The following is a 17,956-nucleotide window of genomic DNA, read 5'->3' on the forward strand; positions in this document are numbered from 1 at the left end:
CCAAAACAGGGATAATCCATAAAGAGGCAGGGATGAATCAATATGCTAGACTTGTCTGCACAATATTTGCAGAACGTCTTCGCCACCACAGAAGCATTTCTTCAGATAAATTTGGGATCATGGAGGTAAATCACATCCTTTAAAACAGTTTGGTAAGAATAGTGAATTTTGTTCATTATTTCTCCGTCAGTCATTAAATCTGTAAAATACACAGTAACTGAATTAACAGTGCAGTTGATCAAAGGAGCAGTACCGTTGTTTCCCACAACTTTTTGCCCACCCCTGCCAGGAATATAGCAGCCATACCACACAATTCACTGTTCTGAACCAGATCCTGCATGGCTAATCCCAAGGTCCTGAGACAGCAAAGCACATCAGTAGTCCTGTCAGTTTTAGCGTTAATCTTAAGCACAGATAATGTCAAGGGAACTCTCACACTGAAGGACATTCTCTGCCCCCAAAAGCACACAAGCCTTTCCCTCCTTTATCCCTTCCCCCAACTCCCTGTCCACAATTTTCTTGCCATCTCCCCTAACAGACTTTGCCTGTAAGTAACAAAGGCTCATGTTTCTCCCGTCCAGCCCATCTTCTTTCCCATGTTACACCGTGCCTCTCCTCTCTTCTCGTTCTTCTAAAGGCGTTGTGGAAATAAAACATTTTACTGACCCAACACCTTCTGGGCAGCTGGTTCCCACAGCAGGGTTGCAAAAGGCAATAAAGATAAAACACAGCTCGGCAATGAATCACAAGCCTGAACAGATCTCAGAGGTCATCTAGCCCATCCCTCTGCCCCACGGGAGGCTCAGCTATTCCCATGTCATTTCTTACAGACATCTATGTCACCTGCTTTTAAAAACTTCAGTAATAGAAACTACACAAGCTCCCTAGGCAATATATCCCTGTGTTTCACCACTTTCACATAAAAAAGTTCAATCTTTCCTCACAGGTCACATTTTCTAGGCTTCGGGTCTTTCTCCTCTCTTTCTTTACAAGTCTTATCAGGTCTTTTCTGTTTTCCCCATACAAACAACTCCAATTAAAGCAGTTTCCTTTGAAAACCACTTTTGAAAGTGATTGTCAAAAAACTTACTGTATATTGCTGCTGGAATTAAATTGCCTTTTTCCATTGTACAACTGTAACATACTTTTAAGACTTACAATGACAAAATTATTCAAGTCCTGCTTGTTTTATTGCATTGGTTTTATTGCAGATATGCATATGTAACAGGAGAAACAAGTCCAGGTAGTCACTGTTGTCATATGTGTCCCTAACACCTACTACCAGAAACAGTATAACGTCAACAGTAAAACATCAACCATCAAATCAAGACATTTTTGAGATTTAAAAACCAATTCAATTTTCCATAATCAAGGTAAAGTCATGTTTGATACAGATAACCCCAATGTTACAAAAAAATGACCTATCAAAGAGATTAAATTCAACTTTCATCAAGCAAGCAGTTTCGTTAGGAACACTCTCGGTCCACTAGCGAGAGCAGAGCAAATCAGATTTGGCTCACAGTTTTCCTATACCCTATGAATTTATATGTCATCTGATTTTTTTGGGGGGTGGGGGTTTGTTTGTTGTTTTTTTTTTTAAATCACTGAAGAAGTAAAAGAGGAAGAGAACTAAAGCAATACTACAGCTAACTCGCATCTTGATCATTGTTGGCTTTACTTTCCTCAGGACACAGAGAGAAAAAAGTGCATATAAAGGTCAGAAATACCTCCTTCTGTAAATGACTTTAGTCTACTGCATGAAGCAGCAAGGACAGAGGACACCCCTTACCAAGATTTTAAAACTCTGAAAAAAGAAGATAAAGTTGTATTTATTCACAGACAACAATGAATCAGTAACTTCTCTATACACTGGATACAATATAAAGTATTTCTTTGTTTTAAATAGTGGATTACCAAGGCCAAAGACACCCGCCCCCCCAAAAAAAGACTTGGGTTTGGCCCAAATGAAATTATTTTCCAGTATAACAAAGTAACACATTACTGCTGGCAACTGCATTTCCATATGTATGTTACTATCATACCTGCAGCACTAACATATCATAGGGCCAAATGCAAGGACTTTGAAAGGACTTCAGGCCTTTACAGATAAGAAGTGTTAAAGGTTGCTTCATGAAGCCAAATCTTTAAACAAAATTAAAAAAAAAAAAAGGAACAGAACAAACAAAACATTTTAAGCACCAGTTTAACTTATGTATTCATTATGCATTTTAAACAAAGTAAATCAAGGAGAAATTAAAATTTGTGATGGTCCTCTTTGAGCTGAAGATGTCCCTGGAAAAATTTCACAGATAAATCCATTCCCTCGTGATTTTCATGGTCTTTTAAAAGGCGTGGCAATGTCAGGTATAACAGATATGAAGAATTTTATTACAGCTGACCAGCTGAGCATTCCCAAAAAACATTACACTAGTCAGAGCTGAAGAACAAACACTTTGCTACTGAAGGTTTCCCATACTTCATCTACCTCAAAATCAGATGCCAACATATTTCATGACAACTTCTGATCACAGGGAAAATAAAATACAGGCCAACATTGATATTCCAGGTATATTTTGACCCATTTCAGACAAGCCACTCCATGGGCAATCACGGAAGAACATCCAGTCCTTCTGATCAAAATATCAAGTGAAGATAAAACAGAGAAAATCTAACACTTGCATCAGCAGTGTCCCCAAAAATACTTAAAATCTCCATATAATTTTTAAAACACCCATAACATAAAAAACAGAATATTGATTTGCAAAATCCACAAGGGATTCTTTTCCTCAGATTACAAAACTGACAGACTTGAAAGTCCAAATTTTAGCATAGCTGCACATGCCCATTAAATATACATCTGAATCTCAACATGTAGCAAGTACACTGCAGTAATTATATTGTTCGTTTTGCAGAATCTAAGGCACAAATTTATAAATTTAAGATAAAGTTTCTTCAAATGTTATTACAGGTGACTACACCTCAAAACATAAATCATCATTTGGACAAAATGCATTAACCAAAAATTCAAAACAAATTAAAAAATGCACTGAAACATGAACCAGAATGCAAAGAATCTCCTAGAGGCAAGATTAGCAAACAATTACACCAGCCAGTGGTAACAATTACAGTACACAGCATTTTTCATTTTTCTTCTGAAAAATCTGCTTTGTGTTCCCAGTATGGCAAAATCATCCTGCTGTTTTCCACATTCTAAAAAAATGCAAATCATCAATAATCAAGAAAGCATCAGCTGATCACATTTCAGGATGCAGCATGGGAGTATTAAGTGACTGAGCATTGACCAAATGACGACAGAATCTGGAGACTGAGTCTCAAGTAGTATTGGTTGACCCTGATGTTAAGTATGTTCATATTATATGAGCCTACACTGAAGTACTGTTTCTGCTGCTGGAAAGTGCTGTTAAAACTCTGCACACACAAATATATTTGCAAAGTCAAACACCTACAAATACATTTCTCCTGTTCAATCAATCAATCAATCTTAAAATGGCCTGCTCTTAGACCAACTTTCTGGCAAGGAAATATGGATCAGTACCTGACCCAACCATTTCACTGGTCTCAAGGTAATTCTCTCAGCATTTAATGTGTGTCACCTGCAGAAAAATTCCTTTTTATGTAATAAGCTACCAGCCACTGAATGATTTAAAATGAAGGTACATTTTCTTTTCTCATGTACCTTGCACATACACAGAGGATGGAAAGAAGGCAGCAGTATTTCAGAAGATGATGCTTACATATCCCTTCTAAACATATACGGTTCTCTAGGGAACAATCAACTCAGCAATGCCTGTGATGCTCAGGCTATAATTAGCAAAATGAGATGCATAACCTTTATTACACCAGCAAACAGTTAACTTTACAGATTATTTCTCTCACTTTAGCACTCTCAAATCTTTCATCTTTTTTTAAGCAATCAACTGCTTCCAATCTTCCACATTGCAGCTACTGTGCATTCAATGCCAGGTGCTGCACACCTCACTAGCAGAAACTCAGCACAATGCAAGACCTTCTTCAGCCCATATAGTTTCATATACTGCTGTAGCATGACATAATGCCTTGGGGATTTAACAAATCCAAACAGATTCTGTTGCTATATCACAGAGAAAAACGCCTTGAAAGTCTCCCTGTTTTAAAAAAAAAAAAAAAAAAAAAAGAAAAGGAACAGCCTACATCTCCAAACATGACAGTGCACTCCTGGCATAGAATATGCAACGCAAGAAGAGAATAATGACAGTATTTATGTTACCTTCAGTCACATAGTTGTGGTCTCGAAGAAAGCTGTGGTTAATTTTTCGTGTGTCCGTGTCCTCGCCCATTTACAGCAGGATTACTCAGCATGCCTATCCGCAGTGGACTGATAGCATCAGCAGAGGTCGTCACAAGAGCACCATCCATGCTGCCACTGCCTAGCAGAGGCGGAGAACACACTGGGCTACTGAGCACAGCATAATGAGAGCTAGTGATGCAGCACAGATTTGGGGGTGGGAGGGGGGCGGGGGGGCGAATAACGATCGGGAAAAAAAAAAAAAGAAAAAAGAAAGAAAAAGAAGTAATGGGAGAAAGACGGAGGGAGAAACGGCTCCGATAAATTATGAATGCAGAAAGCCAGTAGGGAGCTTGCGTGAAGGGAATACAGGCACTTCTCCCGCAGTTAAAGAATAACCCAATTGTTTAGTCAGGTACTCCTTAAACAAGTGCCCACGCAGAGTCTCCTCCGAGTGCCTGCTGCTGGGGATCTTGCTGGATGCTGTAAAGTGGCAATCAGCGTACTGCAGCAAAACCCGCCCGGCGACGGGCTCCGGCGGCTGTTGCTGCTCCTGCTGTCATATGCCTGTGCTGCATCAGAGCAGGCCCCTCCCAGCCAGCCGCTCGCTGCCCAACCGCACAGGATCTGCATGGAGCAAAGTGAAAAATGAGGCTGCAGGTAACGATTCGAGCTCTTCTGCTGGGAAGACGGGCCACGAAGAAAATTCGGGGAGGGGACGAGGGAGAAAAAAACTTCAAGCTGCTTAAACGGGTTTGCATCGACACGTACTGCGCGCTAGCGCGCAGCCACGATTTTCTGCTAGTCGGTACTGTCATACGCAGCGAAAGCAACAGTCGTTCAATGTCAGCCTGTATAAATACTACTGAAATTGCTAAGTATCTGCCCGTGCAAATGCAATCGTTAGAGGCAAGGCACCCATTCGGAACAAGTAAGATAAAGCAACTGCTATTTTTACACCCCCCACCCTCCCCCCAGTTTTGTAGATAAAAGACAAATTACAAAGTCTGGAAAAAATGAGGGCCAGGAAACAATCTCTGCGGCTTCCCTGTACAGGAAAGGAAAGCTGGACAAAGGGAATGTTTGCAGGTCACGGGGTTTTGTTAGACCTGCTACTTTCATTCACTGCATTATCCCATCACCTTGGGAAAGCAATGTTGAAATCTGTACACTCAGAAATAGGAAAACAAGTAGAAGAGGAAAACTACTCACTTGCATTACAAAATAAAGCTTGTTCTTTAGTCCAAGTGTTTAACGGCTTATATTACAGCAAAATTCTTTCAACTGAACAGACAAGCAGTTTCCTTTAGCTTTCAGTATCTGTTCATGAAACCATGAACTGTTTGCTGCAGAAAGCGCATATTCTGAAAAGGTATAAGCACCACTGAAGTTCAGACATTTGAATAGAAAACAAATGGCTGTGTACCAAAACCACCACTACAGCATGAAAAGGGAGTACACAATCACAAAACCAATTTAGAGGAAAGAAGGACAGTCCTGTGGTTTAGGCCCTGGAATTGAACACAAAAAATACAATTCACTTGTCAGCATTACTACAGCACTTTGTGTAATCCTGCACGAATCTTGCACAGTTTTTCTGTTTTGTTGTTGTTTCTTTTTAATGAAGCTAGGACATACGGTTCTTGAAGGTAAATTCAAGTACCCTGCTATTACTATAAAACAGGCATGTGACTCTGGAAAAAATGGAGAACTATGTAAAAACCTGCCCAGGGATAAACATCTAATTTCAGGATGAAGTAAGATTGTGAGAGAAAGAAGACTAGCAGCGCAATGACCTTCTTCCCTTTCTCACTGATAAAGCAAAATAAAACAGAACCATCTTCAACCTGGCAAAAATGAATACTATAAAATCTTCACATTTGAGAAGGTGGGAAAGTAGGAGAAGTTATTCAGTACTTGCACCTGTATAGAACACATTTTATTTATATGCAGCTTTTGTAGGTGACGATCCTAGAAATGTTATTTCTGCATTGAGAGCATCAGTCAATACTGTGGTGGTATCGGCAGCTCTCACTGCCTGCCCTATCTTCATTCACTTGCTGCCTTTGCCCATGCTTGCTCACGTATCAAATCCTTTCAACTTTAGGATATCCCGTCTGCTTACACACTGGTACCATCCACTTTTCGAGGCTGTGCCCAAAAACCATTCTCAGTTTAGAGGGTAAGCATGCCAGCAGCAACACCAAACAAAGCAGGACCTGCTGCCTCACGACTGGCAACATTTTCTTTATGGATATGCATGGCCTGGTACATAGCTGAAGCCTTAGGTACAAAGCGGTATCCCAAAACAAGGATCCAGCCCTGCCAGCAGCTTTGGGCAGACCATCCCGAAGTCTACTATTCTGAACATTTTACCTCTTTATTGGAAGCAAGTACAGCATAAATACTTGATGACAATACTAGCTACAGTTCAGAAAGTAACTGTGAGAGCCTGTAAACATAATGAATGAGAAAATATACCTAGAATTTGATTGAAATGAGAAAGGAGGCCTTGCAAATACTGATATTTATTTTGTATAAAATGACCCTAATCTATGTGATGGAGCTGGTTTATTTTGCCCTTCCCTGCCACATTGTTACATCATCTTGGATTTGTTCTTCCAAAGGCAAAAGGGTCTCTGAGCAATACACACTGCACATAACAGCCAACTTCGCTGAAGTCGGTGGCAGAGTACAACAAACAGCAAGTTTACACTCAACTATTTAACACCATGGTTAGACCAGTCTGGCTCAAGAAGGCACTTCCCTTCAGCATCTGTGCAGGAGACACTCAAACTGTCTGGTCTTAGAAAAATAACCTAGATGCTTCTGTTAGGAACCTCAGCTCCCTAAATACTCAGTGTAGCTTCTGGAGGGCAGTTAAGAGTATCTGAATCAGAAACCTCTCTTTCTCCATTTTGTTTGTTGGATGCTTAAGTTTCCCAGTCAGGCACCCAAGTTAGACACGCAGCATTAGAGAGTATGGATTCCTCTGTGGAGGTAACACTGAGCAGCTTTCTCACATTGCTATGATGACTGCTGAAACTGGAAGAAATGTCACGTTGCAGGGTATTTGATCCCAAAAATCAAGCAACACAGTTGAGTAAAAATGCATAGGAATAATTTATATCTACAACCATATGGAAAATGAACATGTGTTCTCTCCTTTCCAAGAAAAAGAATTCTATAGAAGATTTATTATTGAAAATAAAGAGATAATAAATTATGTGAATTATGTGTAAAGTCTCAAAAAAGCCACACTGACAGTCTGTGAAAAAAACACTGCAAATCATTTTCTTTGTAAATACCTCTGAATTTCTGTGACCAGGGTGTCTGCAATTTCTACAGTGCCTGACAGCACGTTCCTGCCCTTCCACATAAGCTCACCAATCACTGCCTCTTATTTGTCCTCAATCCGTTGAAACTTTGTGATTTCTATGGTCTATCATTTTAAGCCTCCTCCCCTTATTTGTTAGGTGTAATTTAAGCAGTTAAAGGTGTTTTCATTTTTTCTAGGAGCCAAGTGGTCTTTTTTTTGTGAAGTCAAAATAACAACTCCCATCCAGAGATAAATTTCTCCTCTTACCATTTGAATTAGAGAGGTTCATAGACAACTTCCTTAGGCATCACATCTGGGTCAGATCATGCTTACCTTGTTCTTCCCACTTTTAAGTTAAAAAGATCTCATAAGGAGGAATGGAATGAGGAGGAAGCCTTTAACAAAAACACTAGACAATATTCCTAGTGTGCATGCAAATGCTTTCCCCAAGATTATAAGCCAAATCCTTACTATGTGGCAAATATTAGTAGTCCACTGACTTAAGTAGGTCAGTTCACATGAGAAAGATTAGCAAAATTCTGCTCTAAATTTGTAGCGCAATGCAAATTTGTGAGACAACATTTGCAGATAACTAGCTGTGCCATTTTAAAATGCTACTTATTATCAATCCCACAAATAACCTACATAATTTGATCTGGTCAAATATCCAGGGAGAGGGTGGGGGGAAAGGAACCTTTGATCAAAAACTTATTAGTTATTTGTACTTTCACAGTAGCTCACAGTCCTACTCATAAAACAACCCACTAATTGAGCTGAATACTGTACAAACACAGAAATAAAAGAGTGCCATATCCTAAAGAATTTACAAGCTAACTATAAAATGGAAGAGCTATATACAGATGAGCAGAGACAGTTAAGTAAACAACAAGGGCAGGCATGACACAGATAACAACTCAGACTGTGTATGTCAGTAAGAAAATAGAAGAGTTAAATGGAGCACAGAAAACAAAAAGTGGATCTGTGCCAGGAGAAAAACCTGATATGATAGGGAGACAAAATACTTTGAGGAGGGGAAAAAACCTGTACTTCACTTTGTCAGAGCTTTGGGGAGAAGGACTGGAGAAAGGGGAAGGTAGAGAAAGAAAAAAGGAAGGAGCCAGAAATTGAAGCAGGAGGCAGCCAGTACTCTGAGGAAGGAATCAAACCTAGAAAGGATAAAAATAGAATTGAGAATATAAGATTTGGCAACAGTGTAGCCTAACAGTGGTAAGGAATTGAAGAAGATGAGAAGAAATCTTTGGCTGAATGACTGTTGATCATGTCTGCTCATTGCATTTTCACCAGGAAGCTCTGCAGCATGAGAGAGGGAGGAATTAAGTGTTAGAAGGCAATCGGTCCTGAGGGTTCCTGCATGATCCTATTTATAAACACCTGTTGAATGCTTGGCTGTCCTGCTTTGCTCCTGCAGAACATCTTTGTTCTTCTCTTAAACACATTGTCCCAAAGAGCTTCTATTTAGCTTTGTCAGACACTTAATGCACAGCCTTTAATAATTTAAACTCTCAATATCTGAAATAGAGCATCATCAGGTACTCCGACTCTCTGTTTTACTGCCCCCAAATTCATCACTCTATATGAATCAGAAGAATTAAGCTTGAACTGCAATTGAAAGAAACAGTGGTTGAATACTTAAATATATTCTTTGTCTAACAAAACTTTTTATATATACAGATCATTCTGTACTTAATTTAGTAAAACACAATGCTTTAAATGAAATGGAACTGAATTTTGAATTAGCACAGAACTTTAAATTAATTACTTTTGAAGAACAAGAGATTTAAAGCACTGTGATAGTAAAAAAAAAAAATCCTTAGAAGTTACACAAATCACACCAAAAACAGACTATCTTAAAATATTACCTTAATTTAATGTTTGTGAAGTCAGTGGAGGTTTTTAAGCACTTTTAAAGAATTTGTTTCTAACCATATCCTAACATCTGCAAACTGTGTGAAACACTGCAAAGTTTCTCTTCTCATCTTGAAATGGAATAAGGTAACACATACAATTAGTCAGCTACAGAAAAAATACAACAAAATATTTAGCTAACCCTTTGCGGTTATATTTCATTGCAATTGAATTTGCTCACCAAAAGAGAATATTTATGAGCCAGATGTTCTTTCCCTTTATGCATATCTAGTTTATGTACAGAGATGTTAAATGCTTAGCTACTGACTGCTCCAGTTAGGCCATCAGCAAATTAGCTTTGCTGATTATTTATTTATTCATGATGTCCAGGAAAATAAGATTATACAGTACAGTCATACTCCTGTTCAGAAATACTGGAGCTCATTGGCTGCCTTTCATTTAAAAGGATAAAGCAACAAGGAATTATAATGTGATAAAAAGCTACTCCCCTAGTCTCCCTCCAACCCTACTCAGCATGACAGAGAAGGGACTCGGAGCTCTAAGCCAGGGATAAGAGAGCAAATCCACTCCCTTCAGTTTGAGTAGTTTTACTTCTCACTATTTGAGAATGTTAACTTTAAAATAGTGGTTTTCTCTGCTATCTAGTCCTCTCCTAGTACTTCTATTCAGAATGAACATTCACTTTGGATCATACCCTCCCCTATATCTGAGACTAGATCTACATTGCAAATTGCAGCAGAAATACCCAAGCTAACTTCAAACAAGTTAGATCTTAGAAACAGTCCAGCCCTGATGGCAGAAACCTCAGCACGAGCTGTACACCTTGGAGTTACCCCACATGCGATTAAAGTAGCAATGGTACAAACATCTTTCCACCATTGCTTGTTTTGAAGACAGTCAAATACATCCCATTACATGATGCTTACTTGCCAAGGAATTAATCTAATAGCTTTGCGACAGTAATGAGTGTATCATAAATGACTGATAAGAGTTTGCCTTAAAAATAAGAATCTGTATGCCCATACATTTCTGAATAGCCTTCTTTATATTTGTCTAATAGCCAACTATAACATAATATACAGCACTACCATGCAATTCCATTTTTTATATTGACAGCTAAACAAAAATAGATACTGCCAAAAGTTAACATAAAAAGAAATAAATGGAAAATTATATCAATCACAGCTCTGAAGTAAAAAGTAAATAATTTTGTCTTATTCTAACACCTCAACAGTAACTGTTTAGGATCTTTACATTTATAGCATTTAATTTATATTTCAATACACACTCTTCAGTTACTGTATATTAAATTGAATATTTAGTATTAAAAATTATGATGTAGCCCAACAATTCTGAAAAAACTAATGACTGCTAGCACAGTTGGAAAATATTCTATTATTCACAATGGGGAAGTTTCTTCAACACACTACCTTTTGCTGTGTTAAGCCTAAAAATAACACCTCCTCCGAAGAAATAATTTATTTTTAGCCTACATACCCTAGACACAGAATAAAACTAATGCCTCCCAGAAGCTGGCAATTTTGGAAAGCAAGCAATTAAAAATCATCATCAAGTAACTTAAATTACAGAAGCCAACTTCCTTCAGCATTTTTTACCCTATCTGTTCCGGTGAACACTGCGTAAGGATCCTTAGCAGAGTCAGTGCCACTTTAAGGTTTGCAGAAAGCCAAAGCACGGGATGAACTGAATCCACACCATGCTCATAGTTTTTCATACAGGAACCAGCGGTTTTGCTTTTCTTTTTTGTGGTGTGTTGGTGATAGTGGTGGAGCTAACCAATATGGAGAGCTCTGGGCCTAATTAAATGATCTTTTCCAAAACTGAGAGAATGCAGCCAGGATATTTGGACATAATGGTTCCTGCAAGAAGTCCCCCTGAGGCAGAACAGATGCCCTGAGCTATGACATCCCTGTGCCCCCAGGATGCCCCCCTGTGATACAAGCTCCTCTCTAGGGCCACTGTATCACTTTGGGTGGGAAGCAGTAGGTTTCCCCATCCTGCCACAGCAGCTGCATATGCCATGGCCTTCTCTTAGCTCCATAATGGCACATTAACCTGCAGCCTGGCAACCCTACACTGGGCACCGCTTTCAGGTGTTCTCTTCAGAGAAAGGAAGAAATTGGAAAGATTGGAAAGACAGTTTCCTACCTACTGGCTTGGGTCTGGTCAGAGCAAGCCTGCAGCCAAAGAGCCGGAGCTACCAGGCAGAAGTCATAGCAGCATTTGGCAATGGGGAAAAGTGCAGAAGGGTCCAAATCCTGTGAGCTCATAACCCCAGACAGCACAGAAACACTGTATTAGAGACAGCGATTGCATCTTTGCCCTGTCCTTTAGTGGTTTAAAATCACATCTAAACCAAATCCTGCAATCTATCAGCTAATGAGCACAAGGAACCAGTTAATAAGAGCATGAAGAAATTCCAGTCAACATGAACAGAGTGAGTTCTACACACTCTAGGGGCAAGTTTTCATTTGGCTAATTTCAAAATAGCATTAACAGATTCCAGCAGGATCTAGGTTTAGCTAGAGAGATGGAAAGCAAGGCTGAAAAACGATAAGGGAAGGAAAAGCAGAAAGATCAGGCAAGATGCCAAAAGGAGAAGCTGGAAGTTTTCCCAGAACTTACTAATTTGGAGATTAAACCTGCTCAGTGACTGCAGCAGGAATGGGAAGAGTGGTCCAAAGGAAAGAGCACAGGATGGGGAATCAAAGACCAAGCACTAATTCTGTCTGTGAGGCTTTAGCCAGGTCATTTACCTTCCTTGTGCTTCTTTTTCACTCTTCCACTGCCTTGCCTATTTAAACCAAAAATTACATGGGCATAAACAGTCTTCCCTACTACAGTCATCAAATGGAGACTGATGCAGGACCTGTGCGCAATGCTGATACTTACGAGACACTGTTCCCTAGCTAATAAAGCTCATCTGTTCCTAAAACAAACTCCTGTGTCCTCTAAAACGTGAGGCAGATTATTTACTCCACTGCAAACAGCACCACAGAAAAAGACAATGTAGAAACCACAGCCTCCTAGAAGAAGGGTTCAATACGAGTCCCATATAGAAAACCTATCTATCACTGACAGGGCCTGTCACTGTGCCAAGCAAGCCAGGCACACTGATGGACAAACAAAACTGGAGCCTGATGAGGAAGGCAGGGTTGGGGAGAAGTGTTGAAACTAATGCTTCCAACTTAGCCTCTACTTTCAACAGAGGTTACTCTGCTCCCAAGTTTCTCAAACTGAAATACCAATATAAATACATTCCAAACAAGAAATATTATGTTGGGCTTGGTATCATTGCATTACATGCTGGAGAAAGCATACTACTCATTTTGCAAGTTTAGTTTAGTTTTATAAATCCTTTACACAGACGTTAATTAACTCAAATCCTTATAGCATCACTTGCATGCTGCCTCATACCTAGTACATGAGGCAGCATGTACCTTGTTACCACTGTCTGGTATGTATGGGACACTTGCTCTCTAAAGTGATACCCACGATAGCATCCTCTCTCTGAATTACCCTACAACATCAGCAACTCACTACCGTGTTCTACTGTTGGGCAAAGGAGAAAAACTTTTTAAATGTACACCTCTACATGCAAGCCTATAAAATTGTGATACATGCAGTTTATTCATACTAACATTGTTATTACATCCTTTCATGCACACAAAAAGCAGGAAATGTATCCATGCTACTAAAAAATGATGAACCTGCAAAGCAGCAATAGGTCCTAAGAAGGATAGCTAAAATCCTGCTGGAAAAGGCTGCAAATCATGAAGGGAAGATGTTTCAGTGGCTGCTCATGATGAACGGATCACAGGCACCAGAGCGCGCAGCACTAGAGGTTGCTGGTGGGCACTGTCACAATAGTAGAGCCTCAGGAGCTGAACTGCCTGCTGTCTCCCAGGCACTTCACCCAGCACGCTGTCAGAAATGGTTTCTAGACAAGAGCTATCACTCCATAGCCAAGCGAGGCAGCAATTACAAAACTAACTTCATACCTTAAGATGAGATGACCCACACTCCAAATAACTTCACAGATGTCAGGTTCTGGAGTGGGACGTGAAGCCTGCTGAGACAGGAAAGCTTGAAAAGAGACTAACGGAGAACCTGCAAATATGTACATGGTGTGAAATAATTATAAAATTGTCACTTGGAGGCACTGGACAATACAAAGAAATGATGCTATAAAACACAGATCAGAAAGTGACCTGAAAAAGGAATTTAGAGCAGGCACTGACAGAACTCGCTTAGACTTTGAAGACATGCCTACGTACATATTTGTGCAAGAAAGGAATTGGGAAGAGAGTGAAGGAAGCAAGTGAGAACAGTATTCAAACCCATGCTAAGGGTCATGTACATCCTTCTTGAATAGCAATGGGCCAAAACACACATTTAAGCAGTATCCTGATGCAGCACCTATGTGGTGAGGCTACTACACAGTCAAACCACTGGGAAAGGAAAGCAGTTTCTGAAACAGCTTCCAAAAATCAGCATTCTGGAAGGATTAAGCTGATAAGATATAGAAATCCTAGAGAGATGGAGCTTGAACAATTTCAATAGAAAGAGGAAAAAAAAACAAAATAAGACAAAAGAGTACAAAAGCAGGTACAAAGCAGGTACAAAGACACAAACTTTCTGCACAAGATTAAGAGAAGAAACAGAGGAAATTCTTTTAAATATTATGGCCTGTCATAAAATATCAGAAGCTGCCTGAGAATCTGTAACACCTCTAAAACATTTTGAGACTTAAGCAAATAATTAAAAATCAAATCAAATTAGCAGATTGTATTCACTTTCACATTAAAAAGCAAACCACAGCCACTCTTCCTAACATTTTGCTAATTCAGAACTCAAAATATTTCAGGAAATAATAATTCAGGACCAACTCCTGTATGTGGCAAGTCTATTAAACAAAATCAACATACAGGATCATTTATTACTGTCTTTGCATTCTACACACAATCATACAAAGATGACAGCTTTGAAGAGAACTTAGCCCAAAAGACTATGCTTTTCACAAGACTGCAGAGAAATAACATGACATATGACAGGACATTCATCCTGGCTGCTTCCTTCCACCAATGTGTTTAATTAATTCAGACAGGCATAGTGCAAACAGCTTTTTCTCCAGCATTACCTTACACCACAAAGAGTAGTTACATATTTCTCTGTTCTACAGTAACTAAGGAGACATGCAAATCCAGTGATTTAGGAGCACCTGCAGACCCCAGCCTCCTGGACCAGTGAGAAGGAACTGCTGCAGAATGAAAAAGCTGTTCTAGAAAATGATACAGCACTCAGGAGTTTTTTGTACATAAAATTTACTGCAATATTGTTGGTACAGCCTCAAGAGAGAGGAAATCTCTCAAAAAACAAACTGTGTCAATATAAACAATGATTTTGCTGTTAGCCTTTCCTCCAGACCATCCAAATATTTAAATTACTGTAGCATCTGAGGTACAGTAAAAAATGCTGCACCTGCTGCAAGAGCTGCAATCTCTGAAATAATACTCACTTAGTAAAACAAAAGTTAAAAATAAATTCAAGCTAGTTGAAATAAAAGTTTGCAAGACATACTAAACCCCAAATTTTGAGGAGTATGAAACCCTATACTACATTGCAGTAAACAGCAAATGCACCTAAATATTGTGTTCCAATTCTAGCCACCGTCATACCAATCACAGAGGTGACTTGGCATTGGAAACAGAATATTACAAGGTAAACAATGACTGAGAAGACTCCTGTAGGAATAAGTTGAAAGGACTGGAAGCACAAAGATCAAAAGGAATCATTTTTATTGTGGTTCAAGTCATAGTAAGTGCAAATTAAATAAAAGGAAAACATGTTGCTTATTTTGAACTATACTTACAAGGCAGAGTATAAGTGGAAAGTTATTAATTGATTTTGAAACCTAATAAAGGACTAAGCACCTACAAATTAAGTGTTGCAATGAAAACAGCAGAGGCACCTGGCCCCAAGGAGAATCTGGAAAGGGGGGGTGAAGTGCTCAGCCTATCCAGTGCAGAAACTGCCAACTCATGGGAGAGCTCCCTAGAATCAGCATCCTGAAACACTAAATGCAAAGGTATATACGTTCCTTTCTAGAGTTTAGAGGTCTCAAGATCACAAAGGAGACACGCTTGCTGATGTAAGATCTAGAGCCTGAGTATGAATTTAGTCCTAATAGTTGGTGCCACTAAATATTCCCCAAAAAACCTGGGAGACTGTCTTACCTTATGATATAATAGTGTGCTGATAAATCATATGGGAAATCCAATATCATTTAATTTTAGTTCAAGAGAAAAAAGATTCTGGGTATGGACATTTATTCCTCCTGCTGGAGTTGCACCAGGTGTCAACAAAAAAATGCAGTATTTGTGGAATCAGAAATGAACCCAACTGAAAAGAACACAAATCCACGTCTTAGTGATTGAGACGCTCACCATAGCAAGGAAATTTTGGGCTTTTTGAGCCGAACTTGAAACACAGATATATGCAACTGTCTGTAAAAAGAAATTCAACTTGGCAAAGGAGGGAACAGGAGCCCTAACCCAACACAGGCCAGAAAGCCCCAGCAAAACCTGCTGTTGGAAAAGAAAGGTCTGCTAAGCAAAACCAAGCCCTAGCATGTCACTAACCACTTTAATAAAAAAGAAGGGGAGGGGTGGCTGCTTAATGGTACAATTTTTGCTAAACTCTGCAACACTATATTTAACCTTACATATAGCTAGACAGGCACTAACTCAGTTGCCGAGCAAGCATAAATGCTAGGCCTTAAAATATCTATAGTCTGTAACAGAATGAACTAATTTCAACTAATGAACTGCTGAGCCAGCGCAATGAAAAGACTGGAGCATGGGAAAAGTGATGCAGTAATAGTATGCTTAAGACAATTATAAATCAAAGAAAAGAGAACGATGTCTCTAAGCTTCAAGGAACAACTCCCTAGGGAGGGGCGAGGAAGACCATCTACGAGACACCTTGCCTATGGCCACAGTGATCCGTGATCTGAGGACTGGAACGGAAGCAGTAAAACAAGAAGTGAGCAGTCTGGGAAATCAGGGAAGTAAGCTGTGGGTCATCGCATTTTTGAGGGGATAAAGGAAAATTCAAAAGTCATCAAGGTGGGCACAACAGAAGAGGATCAACACTGCAGACCCCAGCAGCAGAAAACTGACTGTTGTAGAGGCAAGTACTTCTCTGAACAACCTTGATGCACCAGGAAGGATGTCCTTCAATCCCCATGCCATGAGTGTGGGCTCTAAGGGCCAAGAAAGGGGTCTTGTGTACCTTAGGGGTTGTGAGAGCTTAAGCATCTGGGAGTAAAAGTGTCTACCATAACCACAGAATTACATATGCTAATGACTGTAGGCTGTTCCTCATATTCATTGTCATTTACGTAATCTCTTTAGTTATAGAATTCCTCCAACAACACACCACTGCCATTCTTATCTCATCATTACCTACCTCACAGTCTGATTGCTGAGACTGCGTTTGATCCTTACTTGTTCTGATTATCCCATAGCTAAGTACCACTGATTCTTATCTAAAGACTTACTTGGTAACACACTTAGAACTGTAACTTCTATGACTCCTTGGACAGTAATTAAGAGCGGCTTCTTAATTATTCAATTTATCTATAACAAACCAGGAAGACTTATCTTTCATTGTCGCCAATGTAACTAATAGATGTGAGCATTTCAAGTTCACCAGAAAACACACAAATAAACCAGTAATTTAATACAATATCATTTCAGAGAAAGCACAGTAAACTATCTATCTATCTATCTACATGTATTGGTAAGTAAAATAGAAAATACAAAAGCCATTTAACCTTAATTGAAGTTCTTTAATAACACTGTGGCTAACCAAATCCCTTTCTAAAGGCATGCCATTCACTAGCTACTTGCTTACAGTGATGGAGAGGCTGAGAACACAGAGGTTAGATCTCTACTTCATATTTATAAAATTACACTTAAGAACTGCAGTCTTGTTGGTCTCTTTTAGCTAGGCTGAAGCAGGGTTTGAGCTTGAAGGCTGCAGGCAGAAGGGCTCTTGCAATCCCAAGGAGGCAGAGCCTCTCATTTCTTAGCAACAGCTACAGCCCCCAGAACTGGGTGTCTGGAAGCCAACACAGCAGATTTTTGCCAATCCATCCCCCCCATTTTGCACAGCAGACAGTTCAGCCTCTGTATTTCACTAAAACAACTATTTTTAACTGTAGAGATTTTTGATAATAAAACTGTTTTCAGTTTATTCTGTTCTAGTCAAGGCTTCCCAGAAAGCTATTGTTTTCTTCTTGCAACACTACACGAAAATAATTGATAAAAGGTCTAATACTCCAAGAATCCTAAATCTATCATGTCTATTTACTGGGTGTCCTCTGAGCTCAACTCCTTCACCCTCACTTTGGCAGCATGACCCTTGACCACAAGGCACTC

General features: G+C 39.5%; 1 protein-coding gene across 1 annotated transcript in view; it reads right to left on the reverse strand.

Moving 5' to 3' along the window:
* PPP2R2C (protein phosphatase 2, regulatory subunit B, gamma) overlaps positions 1–4,410 on the reverse strand; it is a 140,776-nt gene extending 136,366 nt beyond the window's left edge. Inside the window, exon 1 of the mRNA XM_010583483.1 lies at positions 4,268–4,410. Within this exon, the coding sequence (XP_010581785.1) occupies positions 4,268–4,337 (70 nt within the window). The 5' untranslated portion in view covers positions 4,338–4,410. The remainder of the gene's footprint in view (positions 1–4,267) is intronic.
* Between the last annotated feature and the right edge of the window lie 13,546 nt (positions 4,411–17,956).

The sequence above is a fragment of the Haliaeetus leucocephalus genome, unplaced genomic scaffold, assembly GCF_000737465.1.
Source record: "Haliaeetus leucocephalus isolate CR32 unplaced genomic scaffold, Haliaeetus_leucocephalus-4.0 Scaffold906, whole genome shotgun sequence".
Classification (NCBI taxonomy): Eukaryota; Metazoa; Chordata; class Aves; order Accipitriformes; family Accipitridae; genus Haliaeetus; species Haliaeetus leucocephalus.